Here is a 24,132-nt window from a genome sequence, read left to right on the forward strand (position 1 = left end):
ACAGATAGGGTGAAACACTGGCTGTGATTTCTTCCTGGAGCTCTAGGAGAAAACAGAGTTAATAAGACACATGCATCTCTAATATACTACTTAGTGTATAAAGACTAAGAATAGTTTCCACATCTTAAGGATGATTTGGACCAGTTGATTCTGGGAAACTTTCACGGGAGAGTGCATCAGCCACTTTGTAAGAAGCCCGAGATGTGTTGTATGTCGAAATCAAAATCTTGGAGAGCTAAACTCCACCGAATAAGTTTTTTGTTATTTCCCTTGACGGTATGAAGCCACTGTAGTGCTGCATGGTCAGCTTTCGGGTGGAAACGCCGTCCCCAAAAGTAGGGGCTTAGCTTTTCCAGACCGTAGACAATGGCGTAACATTCCTTTTCACTGATTGACCAGTGGCTTTGCCTCTCAGACAGCTTCTTGCTGAGAAAAACAACAGGATGGACCTCTTGATTCAGTCCTTCCTGCATTAAGACTGCTCCCACACCACGCTCGGACGCATCCGTGGTTACTAGGAACAGTTTGTCAAAGTCTGGGGCCCTTAGCACAGAGTCAGACATGAGTGTCGTTTTAAGCTGGTTAAAGGCCTTCTGACACTCTTTGGTCCACTGAACTGCATTTGGCTGTTTCTTTTTGGTTAGGTCTGTCAGTGGGGTGGTGATTTGGCTGTATTGCGGTACAAATCGCCTGTAATATCCAGCCAAGCCTAAGAAGGATTGGACCTGTTTCTTTGACTTTGGGACAGGCCACTTTTGGATAGCATCCACTTTGGCCTATAGCTGATAGGTCCTTTCCCCACCTGGTGTCCAAGATAAGTCACTCTGTTTAGGCCTATTTGACACTTCTTAGCCTTAACAGTTAGTCCTGCCTCCCTTATGTGTTCGAAGCCTTTTTGTACATGTTCCAGGTGTTCTGCCCAGGAATCCAAAAATACGGCCACATTGTCAAGGTAGGCGACTGCATATTCTCCCAATCCTGCTAGGAGACCATCTACAAGTTTTTGGAAGGTGGTGGGTGCATTCCGCAGCCCAAAAGGGAGCACATTAAATTCATACACCCCAGCATGTGTGATGAAGGCTGACCTTTCCTTGGCGGATTCATCGAGCGGTACCTTCCAGTACCCCTTGGTTAAGTCCAAGGTAGAGATGAACTGGGCCCATCCCAGTTTCTCCAATAGTTCATCTGTGTGTGGCACTGGATAGTTGTCTGGGTGAGTTACAGCATTTAGCTTACAGTAGTCCACGCAAAAACGTATCTCCCCATCTGTTTTGGGAACTAGAACCATTGGAGATGCCCATGCACTGCAGGAGGGGTGGATTACACTCATCTGTAGCATATCCTGGCTCTCCCATTCTATAGCAGTTTTAGCTTGAGGAGACTCCCGGTAAGGTTGGGATCTAATTGGGTGAGCATTACCTGCGTCAATGGAGTGGTATGCCCGTTCAGCCAGTCCTGGGGTGGCTGAGAACGTCGGCACGTAGCTAGTGCACATCTCCTTGATCTGCTGTTGCTGCATATGCCCAAGGGTCATGGAGAGGTTCACCTCTTCCACACCACCAGCGCTTTTCCCTTCATAGTAGACACCTTCAGGCCACCCAGCGTCATCTCCTCCCTGGGCTGTAAACTGACAAACCTTTAATTCTCTGGAATGAAAGGGCTTTAGAGAATTAATATGGTACACCTTAGGCTTTTGGTTGGAAGTGGGGAATGCTATGAGATAATTAACAGCTCCCAGGTGCTCTTGGACCGTGAATGGCCCTTCCTACGACGCTTCCATTTTATGGGCCTGGAGCGCCTTTAAGACCATGACCTGGTCCCCTACTTTGAAGGAACGCTCTCTGGCATGTTTATCATACCAGGCTTTTTGCTCTTTTTGAGCATCTTTTAGGTTTTCTTTAGCAAGGGCTAAAGAGGCATGGAGGGTGTTTTGTAGGTTGGTTACAAAGTCCAGAATGTTAGTTCCTGGAGAAGGTGTAAACCCCTCCCATTGCTGCTTCACCAACTGTAATGGCCCCTTAACCTCGCGGCCATATGCAAGTTCAAACGGTCTTTTGGTCCTGTTCACCCCAGCATGGCTACTATGATGATTGTGGGCTAAGCTCAAGAGCTTTTCCCGGTACTTAGTTGGAACTACCAACTGTCTCTGATGATTCCAGTTTTCCTGGTGTCCACCAGAAAGAGTTTCCTTATATAAAAGTCCTCTTTCTACAACAACCCGGGATCGATTAGAAGAGTTAGAGGCAGTGGTTTGCTCCGTGCCTCCGTCCAAGATCTCTGGAGGCTTTCATCTGCTTCCTGTTCAGCCTGGAACTGTTCCTTTGATGCTGGAGACATCAGTTCCTCACTGGATTGTAGACCTGGGCTTGGTCCCTCTGGAAGCGATGCAGGTGATGGGGCTGTTTCTGTTGATGGTGAACTGCTCTCTGCTGGTGCACTATGGGGTATTTCAGGCTCTGGCTGAGCCTCTTGTGTAGGCTCATCTGCTGCTGCTGTTAGTGCAGGCTCGGTGGTGCCCCCTGCTGTTGGAGCTGTAGATGGGTTTGCAAGCACTGGACTCAGTGCTGGCAATGGTTCTGGTGCTGGTTGCTTCGCCAGTTTCGGTTCGGGGACTGGCTTTGGCTGGGTCTCTGGGACTGGATCCACTATGGCCGTTGCAGTTGTTGGCAGGGGATCCGGTTCCACCACCTCCATCTGGGTCTCTGGTAACACAGACAGGGCCCTGGTGGAAGGCTCAGGAACAGGGATAGGTGTGGAAGCTTGCTTAGTCTGGCTGCAGGTGACCATTCCCACCCTCTTGGCCAGCTTTAAATGGTTGGCCAAGTCTTCCCCCAGCAGCATGGGAATGGGATAATCATCACAGACTGCAAAAGTCCACATTCCTGACCAGCCCTGGTACTGGACAGGCAACTTGGCTGTAGGCAAATCGAAAGAGTTGGACTTGAAGGGTTGAATCGTCACTTGGGCCTCTCGGTTGATCAAGCTGGGGTCCACTAAGGATTGATGGATAGCTGACACCTGTGCTCCAGTGTCCCTCCATGCTATAACCTTCTTCCCGCCCACACTCACAGTTTCCCTTCACTCTAAGGGTATCTGGGAGGCACCTGGGCCTGAGGACCTTTGGTGTGACCCTAGTGCAATGAACTGTAATCTGTTGGGGTTCTTGGGGCAGTTGGCCTTCACTTGCCCCAGCTCATTACATTTAAAACATTGCCCAGTTGACTGGTCACTGGGGCGAGGTGGGTTGCTGGAGAATGGTGTGGTGGGACGATTAGGTGTCTGAGGTTTTCCTTGGGATGTAGGTGGGGTCTTGGGTTGCCTCTGGTGATAGGGTTTTGTTTCGGGTTGCCCCTTCTGATATTCGCTCCAACTACTACTAGTTTTTCTCTTTTCTGCCACTTCCACCCATTTGGCTCCAATCTCCGCGCCTTGATTACAGTTTTGGGCTTCCCATCTAGGATGTACCTTTCTATTTCCTCAGGAACACCCTCTAAGAACTGCTCCATTTGCATTAGGAAGGGCAACTCTTCTGGAGATTTAACACTTGCTCCTGATATCCAGGCATCCCAATGTTTCACAATGTGGTAGGCATGTTGGGTAAGTGACACGTCTGGTTTCCACCTTAGGACTCTGAACCGCCGACGGCAATGCTCGGGTGTTAGCCTCATTCTGACTCTCACCTGGGTTTTAAAAAGTTCATAACTGTTCATGTGTTCCTTAGGCATTTCAGCCACCACCTCAGCTAAGGGTCCACTGAGCTGCGGCCTCAGCTCTACCATGTACTGGTCTGTAGAGATGCTGTACCCAAGGCAGACCCTTTCAAAGTTTTCTAAGAAGGCCTCAGTATCATCGCCTGCCTTGTAGGTGGGGAACTTTCTGGGTTGGGAAGTGGTACCTGGAGAAGGATTGCAAGGGTTGGTTGGTATATTCTTGCCTTCTCCATCTCCAGTGCATGCTTCCTCTTTTTTTCCTTTCTCCTCCAGAGCTCTCTTGTGGGCCACTTCCTCTTCCTCCACCCTGGCTTTTTCTGCCTCCATCTCCAAGTGCCTTAAGGCCACCTGGCTATCATGGTCTTTTGGTTTCTCTTCAGCTTCGAATCTGGCCAGCTCTAGTTTATTAGCTGCTTCACTGGTAGTCATTTTCCTGCTTTCTTGTGCTTAACTTTAGCTATACCGGAGAGTTAGGGAAAAAAACCCAAAACTTGTGAATTTCCCTGCAGGAGGTTAACTACCCTGCTTTTAGGGTAGAGAAAACTCCAGCTCAAAAAAGAAAAATCCCTTTGTAAAAAAACTAACACCTCTGTCTCCAGGCAAATAGACAGAAAACCCTCTAGCTGCTCTCAGCTTAATAAAAAACTTCTTCAGGTCTGTGCTTTAGATTCAAAATGATCTCTGGTTCAAAATGATCCCACCGCTCTGCCACCATGTCAGGGTTCCTTCCCCACTCTGAACTCTAGGGTACAGATGTGGGGACCCGCAGGAAAGACCCCCTAAGCTTATTCTTAGCAGCGTAGGTAAGGAGGGATTTTATAGCACTGTATACAGAAAGGTGGCTACCCTTCATATTTATGACATCTTGTATGTAACTTTTCATCATGTTTGATTATTTATTTGAGAAAGAAAACAACTTCAAAGACACAAAGTTTTTGAGAACTTCTCCCCCATGTGAAATACAATTTTATCCTTATCTCAGCTTATTCTTAGCAGCGTAGGTAAGGAGGGATTTTATAGCACTGTATACAGAAAGGTGGCTACCCTTCATATTTATGGCATCTTGTATGTAACTTTTCATCATGTTTGATTATTTATTTGAGAAAGAAAACAACTTCAAAGACACAAAGTTTTTGAGAACTTCTCCCCCATGTGAAATACAATTTTATCCTTATCTCAGCAGTTTGTCTGCATAATTTCCAGGTTAGGGTTATGAACCGTCTTTTTCTGAAATGATCATCAAAAGCACTTGAAAAATCCAGGACTATAACTTTTGTAACTAGCCTGAATTTGTTTATTTCACATTTCCTCCTCTGCTATAATAAATTATACAAATTAAATGTTGAATGGCCAAAGCGCTAACACACACTACAGATATCAGTTCTTGTTGCTACATACTTAAATTTTACATGAGCCTATGTGCATGTTTCATTTGTCCCATTCATCTCCTCTGTTCATGTTTAAACCAGTCACCGTATTTCACTCTGGTGAAGGGATTTTGGAAAGAAAAGCATGGTTTTATTTTAAGTAGACATCTCTGTGGAAGTTGCTTAGGAAACTATGTGATACAATGAGGTTTGTGTAACTATAAAGGACAAAATACTACTGATCCAATGTACAGATTGCGGGAAGGACAATGGGGAAAAATTCACTTCCACAGCAAGATAAAGTTAATGTCTGCCAAAAAAAAAAAAGTATGTATAGAAAACGTCTGAATTACTTTTCCTGTCTGTATCCTTCATCTGTACAAGGGCCATATTTGTATGCATAGACAAAACGTGGGATATAGTCAGAAGTAATTGCAATAACAAATGCATTAGTTATGACAGCCAGGACTCCAATTCCTTCAAGGATTCCATACCAGATACCTAAGAGAAAGAAGAATCAATTGAAAGAATAAGAACATTCTTTTTATACTATTTTTCTTGTTTACTGAGAAACACAATCACTGTGCCAAAAAAGCTATGTTCAGATCCAGACTGGGATTAAGCTAAACTTCCCAAGAATTTTGCCATCATGGGCTGTGTCCGAACTAGATTCACACAATAGGCTCCTTCTAGTTTTAGATCCAATCTGTAAATCCCAAACACCCAAATCTGGGATACTGTTTAAAACTATTACCTTGTAAGTATATAAAACTCAAAAGGATAGTCTTTTCAAGAGAGTGAAGACGAGGAAACAAAGAATTGTTACAATGGAGATCAGTAGGGAAGAAAATGTTTATTGTGAATGCTGCTTAACTATATGGGATACAAATACTGTCTCCTACTTACAGTAACTCTTAGATCAAGCAGAAAGGCTAGAAATTCCACAGGCTGACACCAATCATAAACCTGTGTTACTCCTTATCAGGGTGATTTGAGATGTGCTGTCAATCTGTCTCAGAGAACCCCTCACAGCTGTATGTTAACATCACTGCTTCCTGATCATTCTCAATTATATCAATAGTACATCTTCAGTGCAGCAGACCACTTTCTCTGTGAAATCAAACCTCTTTAACAAGGTATAACTTAGTGCCAAAAGTATAACCAGGAAGACCCAAGTATAAGCCACTAAAAAGTGGCAAAAAGAGACTTAAATCCAGCTTGAATTCTACTTATGGCCAAAGAGTATCATCTCCTTATGTCAGGACTCAGTCAGTTTAGCTCTTAAACATCGCAGAGCTTCTGCTTTGAAAGTCCATTGATATTCAGAAAAGAACAGAAGTACTTGTGGCACCTTAGAGACTAACAAATTTATTTGAGCATTAGTCTCTAAGGTGCCACAAGTTCTCCTGTTGTTTTTGCGGATACAGACTAACACGGCTGCTACTCTGAAACCATTGATATTCAGTAATTTTAGATATCATTTTAGGCCCAGAGGTTTTTTTTTTTTTTTTCCCCCAATAAGTAGCCCAGTGGTTCCCAAACTTGCTCCACCGCTTGTGCAGGGAAAGCCCCTGGCGGGCCAGGCCGGTTTGTTTACCTACTGCGTCAGCAGGTTTGGCTGATCTCGGCTCCCAGTGACCGCGGTTTGCTGCTCCAGGCCAATGGGAGCTGCTGCAAGCGGCGCGGGCCGAGGGACGTACTGGCCACCACTTCCAGCAGCTCCCATTGGCCTGGAGCAGTGAACCGCGACCACTGGTAGCCGCAATCGGCCGAACCTCTGGACGCGGCAGGTAAATAGACCGGGCCAGCCCGCCAGGGGCTTTCCCTGCACAAGCGGCCGAACAAGTTTGGGAACCACTGAAGTAGCCTAAAGGTGGGCCTTTAAAACCACATTTTAGAGTTGAACACAATGATCTCTCACTGGGAATTGTTGGTGCTCAGTACTTTTGAAAAACAAAGTCATTTATTTAGGTGATAAAATCTGGTTTTAAAGCCTAACTTCAGATTCCTATGGTTTAACATTTTGGCCATTGTTGATATTTGTAGTTAACCTGTTATTCCTTTCAGTTATTTTTAAACTTTTCATGGCATTAGCAGTTTAAGAGAATAAAACACAAGCTGGTAGTACAATGACTATGCATCATCATTGTGCTCTCTTACCTATATCTTACCTATATCTGTTGCTCTTGCAGGCATAGGTCTCCTCCACTGGGTAACAAACTTGTAAGCATCTAGTCTTATTTCTATAATATTGTTAAGCAATGCCAGGAGAGGTGCCAGTGGGAAGGCAGCAACAAAGATGGTGGTAAAGCCAAACTGTAAAACTAACAACAGATTGCCAGATTAGAAAATGCAAACAAATGCGGCCTTAAAAAGGAAAAGCTTTGAACTGCTGCTGAGTTCCATAAGAAAACTGCATATTGCTGTACATTTGCTCACCCATCTCTAAGTACTCATCCATTAAGCCATGGAGATTCATTGGCTGCAGATTCCAATCTTTTTCCCATTGAGGTAGTGAAATTTTATGCTCCAATAACTGCCCTCCTTTCTTGATCTTGCGTCGTGACCACCAGTTCTGTAGTAACCTACATTAGACAGACAGATCATCGAGCTTGTGATATCACTGGCGGTACCTGTTCAAGAATTTACAATATTCACGGATATCATCATGAGTTAGCATCCTAGGCCAATTTTGAACTGTTGCAAGCTCCCTGAGAGTGCATACCTGTGGAGATACTTTCTCACGAGCATTCCTCAAAATTCTTAGAAGATAATATTCAGCCAGAGCAGAGAGCCTTTACAAGACCTTACATGCAACTTAAGCTTCACATTAAGGGTTTGATTTCAACTGAAGGGCCCCTTATAGTGGGGTGATGTCTTCAATGCACAAACCTAAGGAGATTTTTTTTAATGTCACAGAGCCTTCTTGAAAGAGTACTTGTTAAAGAATATTGTTTTCTCCTGTAGCAAGGATGCGTCTTTAACAACGTTTTGGCGAAACCACAAATATAAGGCAGGATTGTGACCAGCCCTTATGATGCTATGCAATGGTTATCTGATGGGGGAGTTGTTAATAATAATAAAAATCAGCTAAAGATTGTACAAAGCTTCTCAAATGAATGAAAATGGTTATGCGAGTGCTAAGTATTATTTCAACTTGGGCAGCTGGAAATCAGAGACTGCAATTGTGTGTTCTGGTTTGGAAGTCACTTGAATACACACTTTAGGGAGGCAAAATTCACACTTCATTGAAAAGGGACTGTGCTGGAAAGTGTTTCTATTAGGTTTGTCAATCTGCTCTTATTCATTTCTAAATCCAGTTTATCCTTTGTCACACCCTTTCTTTTGCTGCTGAAAAGGCCTCAAGGATAAACAAAGGCCTTGTCTGAATGCCCAGACTATTGCTTTGTGAAAGGGGAAATAATAAACTAAGGAAGCTTGTTCTCAAATATTTGTGAGATAAAGAAATTAAGATACTGGCTGAAGAAGGGAAGACAGGAAGTCTAATACCCTGTGTACCTTTGTTCTATTGAGTGTTTCACGTCTAGCAGCAACTGTATAGTGCCCCAAAAGTTTTTATCAGGTTGCTGGCACACAACGAACACAGCTTTTTGGACAGGGTTTCAAGGTTAGAGCTCTGGACTATACTTTGATGTGTTACAAGAAATGTAGTATATTCTTCCAATGTCTTAAAGATTTTAAAAATCTTGGCCTAACTGTTCTGTTTAGAAGCTGCACAATAAAGCTGTGAAAGATAATTAATTTTAAACAACATGAAACAATTCAAAAGGCTCAAGTATTCCATAAACCCTTATTGCTGAACAGCAATTAATGCTGCTCCTGGGAACAACAAACCCACAGCATCTGATGGGGGAGGTGCAATAACAAGGAAAAAAGTTTTTTTGAAATGGCTATTTTAGAGAGACTAGATAATTTAAATTCCATTTACTTTATTTACAGCATCCATCCTACAGGGGAGGGGACCAGCGTTTTTTTAATGTTTTCTCAAACTGCGCTTTTGTGCTCTCCCACTTGTGTTTGTAAAGCTAACATACAAAACAAGAAACTGGTGAGAGGAATCCTTTTTCGGTCCCAGAGCACGGATTGTTTTATAGAGGGACAGTGGCACCACTCTAGTTAACGTGAAGACTAGCTTACTGTTTAAAAGCCAAAGTGCTCGAAAATCCACATGCTTACTGAGACCAACTTGATGAATTGCTCTGCTACGTGGGGATCTGGGGCAGGGTTAGTGGTCCAAATTTGAGGTCATCCGAGCAAGAGGTTCCTGGGATAGAGCCTCCCCACAAAGTCAGATGACAAACATTTTATGGTTCTTATAACAACTTTTCTTGCGCACATCTGGGGCTCAAACTATGGCTCTTATCCTTCCAAAACTGATGTCACCTGCATGGAACTGAACTCTGCCTTTTTGAGGAAAGCAACATAGAAAAAAAAGTGTCAGGGTAAAGTCTGGAATGGAACATAAGCAGCTCTCATGAACTGTGAGTTTGAGTCCAGCTCTATGCAGCTTTCTGAGAATGTGTGTTGGGCACATTAGTGGCTCTCTCAGCCTGTATTCTTCAGGGGCTCCCTCTGGAAGTATTGCCTTGAGAGCAAAGCTTCTGGTTCAAGAGCTGTTATTTCAAAGTGCTCCAAAATCCACATGCACACTCAGGTTTTACTTGAGCAACATTGTCATGGAAAACAGCATTAATTAACTAGAGGGAAGATGAAAGACTCTGGTAAGCAGCAGCATTAGAATAATGTAACCATGATTCTGAACCTCATCTGCTTCTGGAACAAGGGGACAGTGTGATCAAATAAAAGTAAGTAACTGTGATTCAACATTAGCATGACCAAAGAGGCTTCAATGAGCATCACGAAACACCCCAAAAAAGAGAGCCTAGTACTAAGGACTGGTGTAAGTTCAGCATTGACCAACGTGATGCCAGGATACTGTCTTCAGTCAAAACAGTAACTTATATTTCTCAGAAAAAATAAACACAGAAAACATTCAACTTTCTACAACATTGCATCCTGTCTACACAAACCAAAGTATCACAGCTATCAGTTTCACTCCTCAAAGTACTGTAGTTTCTACAAAAAAGGGGTCTGAAGGAAACATTAGAAATTTTGAAAATTTTAGTCACATGGCCATATATAAAACAGTCATAGCAAACCTCAAACAATATTCACCCCCCACACAAACTGTTATAGAAAAATCATGCAGTGCACAATCTACCATAAATATTTTGATATGATACTCTAACCCAAAAGAAAGATTTTTTTGCAGAACTTTTTCTACTCTGTTAAAGTGGAAATGCTGGTTCAGCCTTAACTTTAGTGGAGCTACCATGCCACCATAATATTGCTGTGCAATATTAGGGCTGGGGTAGAAATAAGAATGCAAGTTATGGTTTTCTGGTCAAAGGGCCCCCCAGAAACCACCCGCCCTCAAAGTGTTGTAGGTGCTCACGGAGATTGTCTGGAGTATGGGTATCCCACAACATGAGTTGGGGTAGACTCTGTGATGCAAATTAGCAGCCATTGGATTAAGGGGCTCTAGAAATGTAACCTCCCCAAAATAAGCTGCTTATAATTTTCAGAGTGCACTAAAGTCCATGTGCGTGTGTAAATGGCTTTAAAAACTCATATGCTGCAACAGAGTCTGGAGTACAGCCTGTGTTGCAAATTTGGGGCCTGACCCAGAACTCTGTATCCTAACATCCCTGATGCTCAGTAAAATATGGATCTAGATCCAAACTCTGCATGTGGCCCTCTCTTTCTATCATGAGCTGTATCAAATCTTCAGATCTCATCACCTTATCTTGGGAAATACTGAGATCCACATATGGATCCAAACTTTGGTACGCACGTCCATGTATCAGAAAACCAGGGGATGGGGCTTGTATGAAGTCCAAGAGATTTAAAACAAATCATTTAGTATTTAATATGTTCACGTATGCTTCTGCTTAGGTAGTTAAGATTTACAATTAAAAGCCATAATCTCCGTTCACCTACATTTGGACTTTCCCTTTTTCTCCTACAGTTGCATAGGGTATGGTCATATTTTAATAAAATAATGCTCTCAATGAGTGAACTTACGGATAACCCAGTTCCATGAAGTTGTTCCACATTTGTTTTAAAACCATGATAACTCCCATTTGCAAGCAGAGATCTATCAAACAGCCACTAGGATGACACTGAAGGAAGAGGAAAAAAGTTATGTATTAATTAGGGCTGTTGATTAATCGCAGTTAACTCACGTGATTAACTCAAAAAATTAATTGTGATTCAAAAAAATTAATCACAGTTAATCGCACTGTTAAACAATAGAATACCAATTGAAATGTATTAAATATTTTTGGATGTTTTTCTACATTTTCAAATAGATTGATTTCTATTATAACACAGAATACCAAGTATACAGTGCTCATTTCATAGTATTTTTTAAAACAAATATTTGCACTGTAAAAATGATAAAAAGAAATAGTATTTTTTCAATTCACCTCATACAAGTACTGTAGTGCAATCTATCATGAAAGTGCAACTTATAAATGTAGATTTTTTTGTTACATAACTGCACTCAAAAACAGAACAATGTAAAATTTTAAAGCCTACAAGTCCACTCAGTCCTACTTCTTATTGAGCCAATCGCTAAGACAAACAGTACTTGAATTAGGTGAATTGAAAAATATTATTTCTTTTGTTTTTTACAGTGCAAATATCTCTAAGCAAAAATAAATATGAAGTGAGCACTGTACATTTTGTATTCTGTGTTTAATTGAAATAAATGTTTGAAAATGTAGAAAACATCCAAAATATTTAAATAAATGGTATTCTATTATTTAACAGTGCAATTAATCGCAATTAATTTTTTTAATCGCTTGACAGCCCTAGTATTAATATATATTTTAAAAACACTTATATTTTAAAGTATTTCCCTGGTTTTTACATGTGCAGCCTGGATGAATAGGAAATATTTAAATTTCTAGGGTGAAATCAACTGGAGTTTTGCCAGTGACTTCAATGTAGCCAGGCTTTCACCTCTGTACTCTAAAGATATTTCTAGGAAATATGGGCTATGGTGTGTATTTTTCTATGGTTTACTTAACAGTGGTTAAAATGAATTTTAATGCTTTTGAAAAGTAACATTGATGGACCTGTAGAATTAAACTACCCACAGAAGTAGTACAGCATGGGCAAAGGTAATGCCTATTGCTTCAGCTACCGTGCTGCCAATATAGTCAACCATGCAAGACGGGGACCTTTTTTTGAATGAGAATTTGGATAAATCTCCATGCCCATTGAATTTTTCTGCCATAAATTGCTGTAAACGGCAATGGCTGTGATATGGACACTTATCTTTTGGATGGTACCACCAACTCATTTCACACCAGCCAATAAACATGCAACAGAATGAAGCCATATTTGACCTCTAACAACCTAATCTGAATTCATACTATTGACTTGGAGCTGCAAGTCTCTGAATCTTAAACCTTTCAATTTATCCAAAATGTGTGTTTTACTTCGGTAATGAGCTATCAATCATAGCTAATAACTGATGCCAACTTTTTCAGACCTGGGTGTCTAAAGGTAGGCTCCTAAATCAATATATAGGAACCTAAATAGAAGAGGCCTAATTTTCAGAGATGCTGAGTAACCTCAGCGCCCCCCCCGCCCCCACACACACACAGTGAAATCAGGGGAAGTGGTGTGGTTTAGCATATTTATATGCCCAGGTTTGAAAAAGTTGACTTTAATTTTTAAAGTAGTACTCTCACATTAGGGCAAACTTAAGAACCTATCAACAATAATGGGCTGCACTTCTATTGTGCCTTCCATCCAAGAATCTCAACGATCCTCAGAAATATTAATGAGTTAGGCCACCTAACAGGCCTCTGAGATTGTGAATAGGAGACAGTAATACTACCCTAATAGGGGAACGGAAGCACAGAGAGGTGAGCCGCCAGTCCAAAGTTGTATAGCAAAGATGAGAGCTCAGAAGAAAAACCACATTTTCTGGTTCCCAATCCTCTGTGATGGAAAACAGATATGTCCTTCCTCACTGCACTTTAATGGAAGAATAAATCTTACACATGACTATAGTTTATGTCTTTTGAATATTCCAGAGTTTCCTTTTTGCACAGAGATTTTACAAGAAAAAAAAAAAAGGATTGTTTACCTCTTCCAGTCTCCATCTATTGAAAAGTTTGTTGTATTTTCCTGGACGGCCTGCAAATCTGTGAAATGAAATTTTTGTTTCTTAATGGAAATTCCAGTAATATTTTGTATTACTAGAATTGTTGAATTTCATCCATTGACCAAACCTGTTAACTATAAACAGTTTAAATGATAAGTGGCTGAAGGCCATGTGCTAAAATATGAGATCTAAAGAGAGCCTTGACTATGGAGGGGAAGAGGTGTAGGAGTTATTTCAGAATCCAAACCGGTACAGACATCCACATTTTGCAGGTAGCACCAAACTCTATAATGTGCAGAAACAAACCCCTGCATTCATACTCCCTGAACTTTGAGATGTTAGAAATTCAAGCCTCCCAATTCTGCACTGGCTCCAGGAAGGCAAACCATTATACCCATGCAGTCAATGAGGATCCACACAGGCACAGGGATCAGCTCATGCAGATCCAGCCTCCAGGACTGGGGCCTCAGATATGCAGTATGCATTTCAGGTCAATCTCTGTTACAAACAGATATTCATAATAAATCCTTCTCACAGTTCTAATAGCGCTATATGTAATTCCCTGCTCAGGCAAAATTCCAAATGACTTCAATGGAAATTTCACCTGAGAAAGAAATGAAGGACTGGAACTTCTGGATCTTACAGGACTCTGGATTTAGCAAGTCAGAAAAAGATAAAAGACATAAAATGGATGGCATAAAGAAGTGTCTAATATAATTAGCATGAACTGTAATATTGTCTGTAGCTTGTTTCAATATGTTTAGTAATTTATAGTTAAATAGAGTAATTCTATGATATTCTTAGCAAGAGGTTTTCTATTTTTTCCGTCTTTAACTGAACCATCATCATAAAACTTGGCAGTTCCAGACAAAGAACTCAAATGTTTTGTAGCCATAAATTAATTAGTATTTCCAACAATCTTGTAAGGTTGGCAAATATTATCAAACTTATTTAAAAAATGGTGAAAATGAAACAAGGTCAAGAGGCTTGCCCAAGCTTACACAGTGAATAAGCAACAGGTATAGAAATAGAATCCAGGAATCCTGGCTCCCAATCCTGTCTGCGAACCACTATACAGCATTGCTAGTTATAGGATTTGTTTTCCAGGAAACATTACCAGTAGGAGACAGATGAGCAAAAAGGGATGGAGCTAGATTCAGCTTTTGAAATGTATGAGCATGTTTAACACAAATCTGTATTTAGGTATCTAAATAACTGGCCTGATTTTCAGAGGTTTTGAGCATCCCCAATCCCTATTGATGTCAATGAGAACAGCAGGTGCTCAGCACCTCTGGGAAAAAAATCAGATTTTAAGATCTTAAAGATCCATGTTTGAAAGTTTTGGCTTTAGTTTATACTCAGCTCCACAAATGTTGCTGATTCTGACATCTATCTATCACATTAAAACATTTTCTTTACAGCAATTTAATACATTACCATAATGAAATATCTAGCACTAATAGTTCGGTATGCATTTCCCTCCTATATTTAGAAAATAAAATCATGACCAAAAATAACTTACCTGCCAAGGAAAAAAGCAATATAAAAGATAGAGCTGTTTAAGTTGACAAACTGGAAGAGGAACATTTTCAAGGCAAAACTGTTTTCCCATTCAGATTCTGTTCTAGGATGCTCTAAAAGGAGTGACATAGTACACATTACACATTTACAAATGAAATGAAGTTGCAAGTGTCTTACAGAGTTCCAGGGTCAACATGCCTCCTAAAGAAGAAATGATAGGGCTCAAATTAATTTAACCCTTTAAGTAAAAGTTTCTTTTTTCCCCCTCAATAAAGTGTGCAGCTAGAGGGCCACAAAACTCCTACCCCAGCTATGACCAGCTTGCTTCTATGCAGAAATCAAAAATGGTGTCCTTGAACTGTGCAACATCACAGAACTTCCAGGGAGAGTTCCATTCTCCATTTTGATGGTTCTCTTTGTGAATTCAGTTTGAATCTTCAATTTTTTTAATCCTTTGAGAGGCCTTGATTCTTCTCTTAGTACATTTCCCAGACCAAGGAAGAGCTCTGTGTAGCTCAAAAATTTGTCTCCCTTGCCAACAGAAGTTGGTCCAATAAAAGATATTACCTTACCCGCAGTATCTCTTTGATTCTTCTCAGCAGTTGTGCATGATAATGCTTAGCATCAGCAACTCAATACACAATGGCGTGGTAGACAAGCAGTGAAGTGATCAGAATTGGCAGCAACCTCTCCCTATCAGCTTCTCATAAACATTTTCATGCCTTATTCTGTGCTACTCCTTATGTATGGGAACATCTTCCCTCAATGTATCCACAGGGACACTACTTTCTCATCAAGACTCAGCTCTGTCATGATGCCTCTAAGGTGTCAGGCATTTGACAACAGCCTGGGGGCAGATGGAATGGATTGGTCCTTTATATTTTTTAACTACAAATATAAATCTGCATACAAACACCTCAAAAGTTTTATTTAATTCCTCACTCCCACTCTTTGCAAGAAGATTTTAGGATTTTTAGGGCAGGAATTCTATCTTATTTAGAACTGGCTGTTAATTATTGAAATTTGCAATTTTGACATTTTTCATGAAAATTTCAAATTGCTTTTAAAAAATTAATTATGCTATACAGTATGCAGGTAAGCGATTCAAAACCACCTGAGTGATTTAGAGTCTAAGTCACATAACTCACCATGAAATCAATAAATACACTTTGGAGCGTTTAAAATACATGTAGTCATGTTGTTTCAGTGAAAAAACAACTGCATTTTTTTCTTTGAGTTCTTTAATAAAAACGAACAAGCAGAAGTAATTAACCAAGATAGGGTGGGTGCATTTTTCAAACACTGGATGAGATACTCAATCCTCTAAAGTTTATATGGTTGCTTAGAGACAAAATAAACAAACACATTATAAGGCTGTGGTTTGCCTTTCATTGGAAGATCGCAGCCTGTTGACAACAAGTTATTGTTTTTTAATTCCTTTCCTTTTATTATTGTAATGAGGGCTTGGCTACACTTGCAGATGTAGAGTGCTGGGAGTTAAACCAGCCCTCGGAGACAGCAGCAGGGAAAGCACTGCAGTGTGTTTACACTGTCAGCTGCAAGCGCAGTGGCATGGCAATATTAGCACCTCTTGTAATGCCACAGAGAGCAGTGCATTGTGGTAGCTATCCCAGTGTGCAAGTGGCTGCTGCGTGCTTTTCAAATGGGGGATGGGAGTGGAGTGTGACAGGGAGTGTGTGTATGTGGGGGGAGAGACAGTGTGTTTTGGGGGGCAGAGAATGTGTCAGCATGCTGTCTTGTAAATTCAAACAGCAGCAGGGAGAAACCCCGACATCAGCACCTCCCGCCCCCTCCTCGCTCTCACACACACAGGCCTCCGCAGCATCAGCATTCCACAGTAATGGTTTGCTTTGTCCCGGGGCAGATGAGCATGCTGGCTGTCAGAAATGGAGCTTTGAAGGGGGATATCCGCATGCCAGCAGCCGAGTTCAAAACAATGACCAGAGTGGCCACTTGACATCAGGGGATTATGGGACATTTCCGGAGGCCAATCACAGCACAGTAATGCAACACGTCGTCCACACTGACACCCCGCGCTCCAGCCAGGGCACAGCAAGCTCTATGCTTCTTGTAGAGGTGGATTACCAAGAATGCTCCAGCTGCAGAGTCCAGGCGCTCTAAGTGCCTTGCCAGCGTAGACACCTCAGGAGTTAGGGTGCCCAGGGCTGATTTTGTGCACTCTAACTTGCAAGTGTAGCCAAGCCCTGAGTTCAGGAAGTATCTAGGAACACTAGGGCAATAAAAAGTCATTCTACTGTAGGTGAAAAGTAGCCAACTGTGTTCTGGTCCAAGTCAGCAAACGCTGAAGTGAATTTAAATGTGCTTTTTAAAATTTTAGTTAATTTTAGTTTTATTTTAGTTCTGTTTTAATTGGAGTTATGAATGAGTGAACACTTTCCTATCTGTTTGTCTATAGGCAGACCTTGCAGTTTGCCTGCATCTGAACACCAGAATTTGTCTTGAGAAATGATGTCAGTTCTAAAAACTGGTGCTGGATTACTTCGGCAGGGTTAATGGTGTCTGTCAGAAAGCTTATGCTCAAATAAATTGGATAGTCTCTAAGGTGCCACTAGTACTCCTTTTCTTTTTGTGTCATCCAGTTGTGTGGCATATTTGTTAGAAGGGCTGTCATTGGGTAATCCTGCTGCCTGTCACCATTGGCCTGATGCAAGACCTCAGATTGACTGGTGTTTAGTTTAGGCCCATTTAGGTTTTACAGTTACGGCAGGGCCATTTGGACTTTGGAGAATTATTTGTGTGTGTGTGTGTGTGTGTGTGTGTGTGTGTTCCAAAAAGTGCAGAGGCCAGTGATGGAATGAGGCTAGTTGTTTTTCAACTGCAGCCACAAATGACCTATTGCTCTTAGGAATTACTTTGTGAAGTTCTGTTCAGTTAAGTTGCAGTGTTTTGGCTAGTTCCATATATATATAAATGGTCTGTCCTCACTAGTTCTTGCCTTCAGCATTCTTGTGACTGACCTGGACACTTTCCTCAATAATAAGCACTTTTCCAAAGTCTATTATGTATGGAAACAAAACGTACATCATCATGACCTACTTCTGCAGGACCAGAAGCCATATTACGAAAGGGATAACTGACACGCTATTACACCAGATGTCAAAAGAACTTTTCATGTATAATAGGAAAAACAGCTCTAGCGAATCAAAGCTTTGCTCTCTCTCATTCCCCTGTGGTATTCAACAAAGTGCTGTGATAGAAACATTTCGATCAGTAAGGGTAAAATCTGAGTTGAACTAGGCACAAAATTATATAAAATAACTTGGATGAGTCCAGTGACTGTCAAACTTTTGTGGGTGCTTCCAAACCCCTAGTCACTTATCGATTAATAGGTAAAGTGGAGTTTCATGTAAAGCACTACTAGTAAATGTAGGGCATCAAGCGCCTGAGTTAAAACTTTTTTGTAGTCTTCTCTGTGCGGAGAATTACCATGTCTTTAGTATTGTACATGTACATATCCCACAGCCTCCTGTTACATTGAAAGACTGAGTTCTTTGTGTGAATTACAGCACAATCAACTATATCATTAAATTGGACACATCAGATGAAATGTTAAGGATAAAATATTGGAAATGAAAAAAGTAGCCTCCCTGATCACAACTGTTTTGACTGAATTGTGATTGCAAGTTTTATTATTAGTTTCTTTTTAAAGAGTCAAAATTACAGCTGGTCGAAAATCTGATGGAAAGATTTTCCAGTGGAAAATGGCATTTTGCTGAAACCAAACAACTTTCAGTGGGAATGTGTTAATTTTGACATTTAGTTTTAAAATTTTTATATAGCATTTTGATAAGGTCAAAACATTTCTTTTACACGTTTTTGGATGGAATATTTTGCTTTGTTTGTAACTTTATTTTACATTATATTTTTTAAAACCACTAAGAAGTTGAAATTGAAACATTTCAATTAACCCTAAATGATTTTTTTGAAAATTTAAACTCCTGGGAAATTTTGAAATTTTTTGTTGTATCCCAATTCAGAATGAAACAAATGTCAAAATCAGGAAATTGTTCATGAAATGTAAATCCCAGTCCTCACATAGCACTAGTCAGAATATTTGTCTGGAAAAGGGAGAGGAGTTTTTTCCCCACTAACTGAGACCAATGGATGTAGCATGATCCTAACCTGATACATCTCCCCTTTCTACCAGTGGGACAGGTAAAAAAAACACAACACTATTTTTTTCAGGCTTCCAACTTTGCCTGATAGCATTTGAAAACTAAAAAGAATTGATCCTGGGGCACAAAATGTTAACAATTCTGATACAGCAGGATGAAATCAAAAGTTATCTGTATTTAGGTGAAGGAACAATTTAGGCGTTGATCGTCTAATCTGATCCACACAGGGGTGAGACCTGAGCCCGTGGACAGCTCCACTGAATTCATTCCATATGGACATTAGCTGTCCCCCTGTGCTAAGCAGACTGCAGGATGAGGACTTCTAGAAATGGTCCACAGTTGCATAGTTCATCTGTGATCCAAAATGATCTAAAGTCTGATGTGGGGGAGAGTGGGGGCATCTCTTGATCTAGGGATTTGGTCATCTCTAGTGGCCATTGACCAGTTTTCTCCCCCGCCCCAATCCCCCCCCCAACATATGCTAAGTAATAGTTTTCACTGCCATTGGTAGGCAGTTCATAGTTTGGGAAAGGGCACCACATTACTATGCATGTTAAAAAAATGTTTTTGACGATTTGATATTAAAATACAAAGTTATACAGTATAACTGATGCACCTACCTAAATCTGTTAGGAGATAGGCAACTTTTTCATATACCTGAAGTAAAAATAAGAAACAGCATAAATTATTGCAAAGATTTTATATTGTTAAAATATCAGGATATCTATTAAATAATGAATAAAAGTAAGCACTTGAAGGAAACAAGTATTTAACTGTCCTACAACATCAAGATAACCGGGATGAGGGCAAGAAGCTGCAGGAGTCTTAATTATTTGCAATGAAAAAATTATTCATCTATTTTAGTCCCTCTTTTCCCTGTAGGCTAATTATCCACAAACACAATTAGATTTTTATGTTCATAGCTTGAATTTATCTATATAATGATTTATAGAAATATATTTCAGTCCACAGAATGCTCAAACTATTTGCAATTTATCATTTGCTATTTACCCTGTGTGACTGGTCACTTAAGTTGCAGATGGTATTGATCTATTTTCTGACTATATGTATCTACAAAGATTTTGAGATGGCTGGAGGAATACTTTTCATGAAAATACATATTCACAAAAATATTAATATATAAACAGATATCTGCATGAGCATTCATCGGTTTTCCCCTTACTGTTAGGAATAGTAAGGAGTTTGCCTGGGATCTGTGCTGGTGAGTATCTGGGTATCTGAGTGTGTGTTTGGTGAGAGGATCAGAGTGTTTGTAGTGAGGGCAGCTTGAAAGTTTGAGTGAGTGCTTGATTGGTTGGCTGAAAAGGGCGGTAGTTGGGAGTGTTTGTTTCAGGTGAGCCTGGCTGTTTAAAAAAAGCCGGCGCTCCGCGAACCAGCTGAGCGGCGGAGAACCAGCTGAGCAGCGGGGGGCAGCAGAGCAGCAAACAGCAGGAATTTGCCTGGGAGTTCGCCTGGAGTGAGCCCACTGAGGCTTACACCCTAACGACTTCTCTGAGTAATTACTGCATCTCCTGAGGAAGCTCATAGTAGGAAGGTAATATGGATGGGGAGTGTTCAACTGTTGTGACCTGCACTGGATGTGCCATGTTTGTCTTTCTTCCAGAGGACAGAAGCGACTTTGTCTGTACAAAGTGCAAGCTGGTCTCCATATTGGAAGAGAAGGTTCAAGGTCTGGACAAAAAGGTATCGACCCTGTGTTGCATAAGAGAAACTGAAGATTTCCTGGACAGACGTCAGGATATGCTTCTACAGGCACAAGGTTATGAAGATTCAGAGCAGGCTGCGCAGCGCGGACAGGAGGATGGTGAAGAAATCTGGCAACATGTGACCTCCAGAAGAAGAAGGGGGAACGTCCATGTACCAGCAACGCGGACACAGGTAAGTAACCGTTTTCATGTTCTCTCCACAGGTACCATTGCGGGGAGTGGCCCAGATGATACGTCTGGGGGAAGGGAGCAGAAGGAGACTCCACCAGTTGAAAGGCATCAGATGCACTGTCTTAAGGTTGGGGGTTCCACGACCACCACTCCCAAGAGAAGGAGGCGGGTGGTGGTGGTCGGGGACTCTCTCCTCAGGGGGACTGAGTCATCTATCTGCCGCCATGACCGGGAAAACAGAGAAGTCTGCTGCTTGCCAGGGGCTAAGATTCGCGATGTGACAGAGAGTCTGCCGAGACTCATCAAGCCCTCGGACCACTACCCCTTCCTGCTTTTCCACGTGGGCACCAATGATACTGCCAAGAATGACCTTGAGCGGATCACTGCAGACTATGTGGCTCTGGGAAGGAGGATAAAGGAGTATGAGGCGCAAATGGTGTTCTCGTCCATCCTCCCCGTGGAAGGAAAAGGCCGGGGTAGGGATCGTCGAATCGTGGAAGTCAATGAATGGCTACGCAGGTGGTTTTGGAGAGAAGGCTTTGGATTCTTCGACCATGGGATGGTGTTCCAAGAAGGAGGAGTGCTAGGCAGAGACGGGCTCCACTTAACGAAGAGAGGGAAGAGCATCTTCGCGAGCAGGCTGGCTAACCTAGTGAGGAGGGCTTTAAACTAGGTTCACCGGGGGAAGGAGACCAAAGCCCTGAGGTAAGTGGGGAAGCGGGATACCGGGAGGAAGCACGAGCAGGAGCGTGTGAGAGGGGAGGGCTCCTGCCTCATACTGAGAACAAGGGGTGATCAGCGGGTTCTCTCAGGTGCCTATATACAAATGCACAAAGCCTGGGAAACAAGCAGGGAGAACTGGAGGTCCTGGCAAAGTCAGGGAATTATGATGTGATTGGAATAATGGAGACTTGGTGGGATAACTCGCATGACTGGAGTACTGTCATGGATGGGTATAAACTGTTCAGGAAGGACAGGGAGGCCAGAAAAGGTGGGGGAGTTGCACTGTATGTAAGGGAGCAGTATGACTGCTCAGAGCTCAAGTATGAAACTGCAGAAAAACCTGACAGTCTCTGGATTAAGTTTAGAAGCCTGAGCAACAAGGGTAATGTTGTGGTGGGAGTCTGCTATAGACCACCGGACCAGGGGGATGAGGTGGACGAGGCTTTCTTCTGGCAAGTCGCAGAAGCTACTAGATCGCAAGCCCTAGTTCTCATGGGCGACTTCAATCATCCTGATATCTGCTGGGAGAGCAATACGGCGGTGCACAGACAATCCAGGAAGTTTTTGGAAACTGTAGGGGACAATTTCCTGGTGCAAGTGCTGGAGGAACCAACCAGGGGTGGAGCTCTTGACCTGCTGCTCACAAACCGGGAAGAATTAGTAGGGGAAGCAAAAGTGGATGGGAACCTGGGAGGCAGTGACCGTGAGATGGTCGAGTTCAGGATCCTGACACAAGGAAGAAAGGAAAGCAGCAGAATACGGACCCTGGACTTCAGAAAAGCAGACTTTAACTCCCTCAGGGAACTGATGGGCAAGATTCCCTGGGAGAATAACATGAGGGGGAAAGGAGTCCAGGAGAGCTGGCTGTATTTTAAAGAATCCTTATTGAGGTTACAGGGACAAACCATCCCGATGTGTAGAAAGAATAGTAAATATGGCAGGTGACCAGCTTGGCTTCACAGTGAAATCCTTGCTGATCTTAAACACAAAAAAGAGGCTTACAAGAAGTGGCAGATTGGACAAATGACCAGGGATGAGTATATAAATATTGCTCGGGCATGTAGGAATGGAATCAGGAAGGCTAAATCACACCTGGAGTTGCAGCTAGCGAGGGATGTTAAGAGTAACAAGAAGGGTTTCTTCAGGTATGTTGGCAATAAGAAGAAAGCCAAGGAAAGTGTGGGCCCCTTACTAAATGAGGGAGGCAACCTAGTGACAGAGGATGTGGAAAAAGCTAACGTACTCAATGCTTTTTTTGCCTCTGTCTTCACGAACAAGGTCAGCTCCCAGACTACAGCACTGGGCAGCACAGCATGGGGAAGAGGTGGCCAGCCCTCTGTGAAGGGAGAAGTGGTTCGGGACTATTTAGAAAAACTGGACATGCACAAGTCCATGGGGCCGGATGCGTTGCATCCCAGAGTGCTAAAGGAATTGGCGGATGTGATTGCAGAGCCATTGGCCATTATCTTTGAAAACTCATGGTGATCGGGGGAAGTCCCGGAAGATTGGAAAAAAGCTAATGTAGTGCCCATCTTTAAAAAAGGGAAGAAGGATGATCCTGGGAACTACAGACCGGTCAGCCTCACCTCAGTCCCCGGAAAAATCATGGAGCATGTCCTCAAGGAATCAATTCTGAAGCACTTAGAGGAGAGGAAAGTGATCAGGAACAGTCAGCATGGATTCACCAAGGGAAAGTCATGCCTGACTAATCTAATTGCCTTCTATGATGAGATAACTGGTTCTGTGGATGAAGGGAAAGCAGTAGACGTGTTATTCCTCGACTTTAGCAAAGCTTTTGACATGGTGTCCCACAGTATTCTTGTCAACAAGTTAAAGAAGTATGGGCTGGATGGATGCACTACAAGGTGGGTAGAAAGTTGGCTGGATTGTCGGGCTCAATGGGTAGTGATCAATGGCTCCATGTGTAGTTGGCAGCCAGTATCAAGTGGAGTGCCCCAAGGGTCAGTCCTGGGGCCGGTTTTGTTCAATATCTTCATTAATGATCTGGAGGATGGTGTGGATTGCACTCTCAGCAAGTTTGCGGATGACACTAAACTGGGAGGAGTGGTAGATATGCTGGAGGGTAGAGATAGGATACAGAGGGACCTAGACAAATTGGAGGATTGGGCCAAAAGAAATCTGATGAGGTTCAACAAGGACAAGTGCAGAGTCCTGCACTTAGGACGGAAGAATCCAATGCACCGCTACAGACTAGGGACCGAATGGCTAGGCAGCAGTTCTGCAGAGAAGGACCTAGGGGTGACAGTGGACGAGAAGCTGGATATGCGTCAACAGTGTGCCCTTGTTGCCAAGAAGGCCAATGGCATTTTGGGATGTATATGTAGGGGCATTGCCAGCAGATCGAGGGACGTGATCGTTCCCCTCTATTCGACACTGGGGAGGCCTCATCTGGAGTACTGTGTCCAGTTTTGGGCCCCACACTACAAGAAGGATGTGGAGAAATTGGGGAGAGTCCAGCGAAGGGCAACAAAAATGGTTAGGGGACTGGAACACATGAGTTATGAAGAGAGGCTGAGGGAATTGGAATTGTTT

The 24,132-nt window shown here is 42.2% G+C and overlaps 1 protein-coding gene across 2 annotated transcripts in view; it reads right to left on the reverse strand.

Annotated features, from left to right (window-relative positions):
• Positions 1 to 24,132, reverse strand: part of ANO3 (anoctamin 3) — a 364,404-nt gene that overhangs the window by 6,343 nt on the left and 333,929 nt on the right. For both annotated transcript variants that reach the window (XM_074955170.1, XM_074955171.1), the window contains exons 18-24: positions 19,579 to 19,615; positions 14,803 to 14,914; positions 13,263 to 13,320; positions 11,183 to 11,280; positions 7,517 to 7,662; positions 7,249 to 7,401; positions 5,431 to 5,578 (exon numbers count right to left, since the gene is read on the reverse strand). In XM_074955170.1, coding sequence (XP_074811271.1) covers positions 5,431 to 5,578; positions 7,249 to 7,401; positions 7,517 to 7,662; positions 11,183 to 11,280; positions 13,263 to 13,320; positions 14,803 to 14,914; positions 19,579 to 19,615 — 752 coding nt within the window. The remainder of the gene's footprint in view (positions 1 to 5,430; positions 5,579 to 7,248; positions 7,402 to 7,516; positions 7,663 to 11,182; positions 11,281 to 13,262; positions 13,321 to 14,802; positions 14,915 to 19,578; positions 19,616 to 24,132) is intronic.

The sequence above is a fragment of the Natator depressus genome, chromosome 6 (assembly GCF_965152275.1).
Source record: "Natator depressus isolate rNatDep1 chromosome 6, rNatDep2.hap1, whole genome shotgun sequence".
Taxonomy (NCBI): domain Eukaryota; kingdom Metazoa; phylum Chordata; order Testudines; family Cheloniidae; genus Natator; species Natator depressus.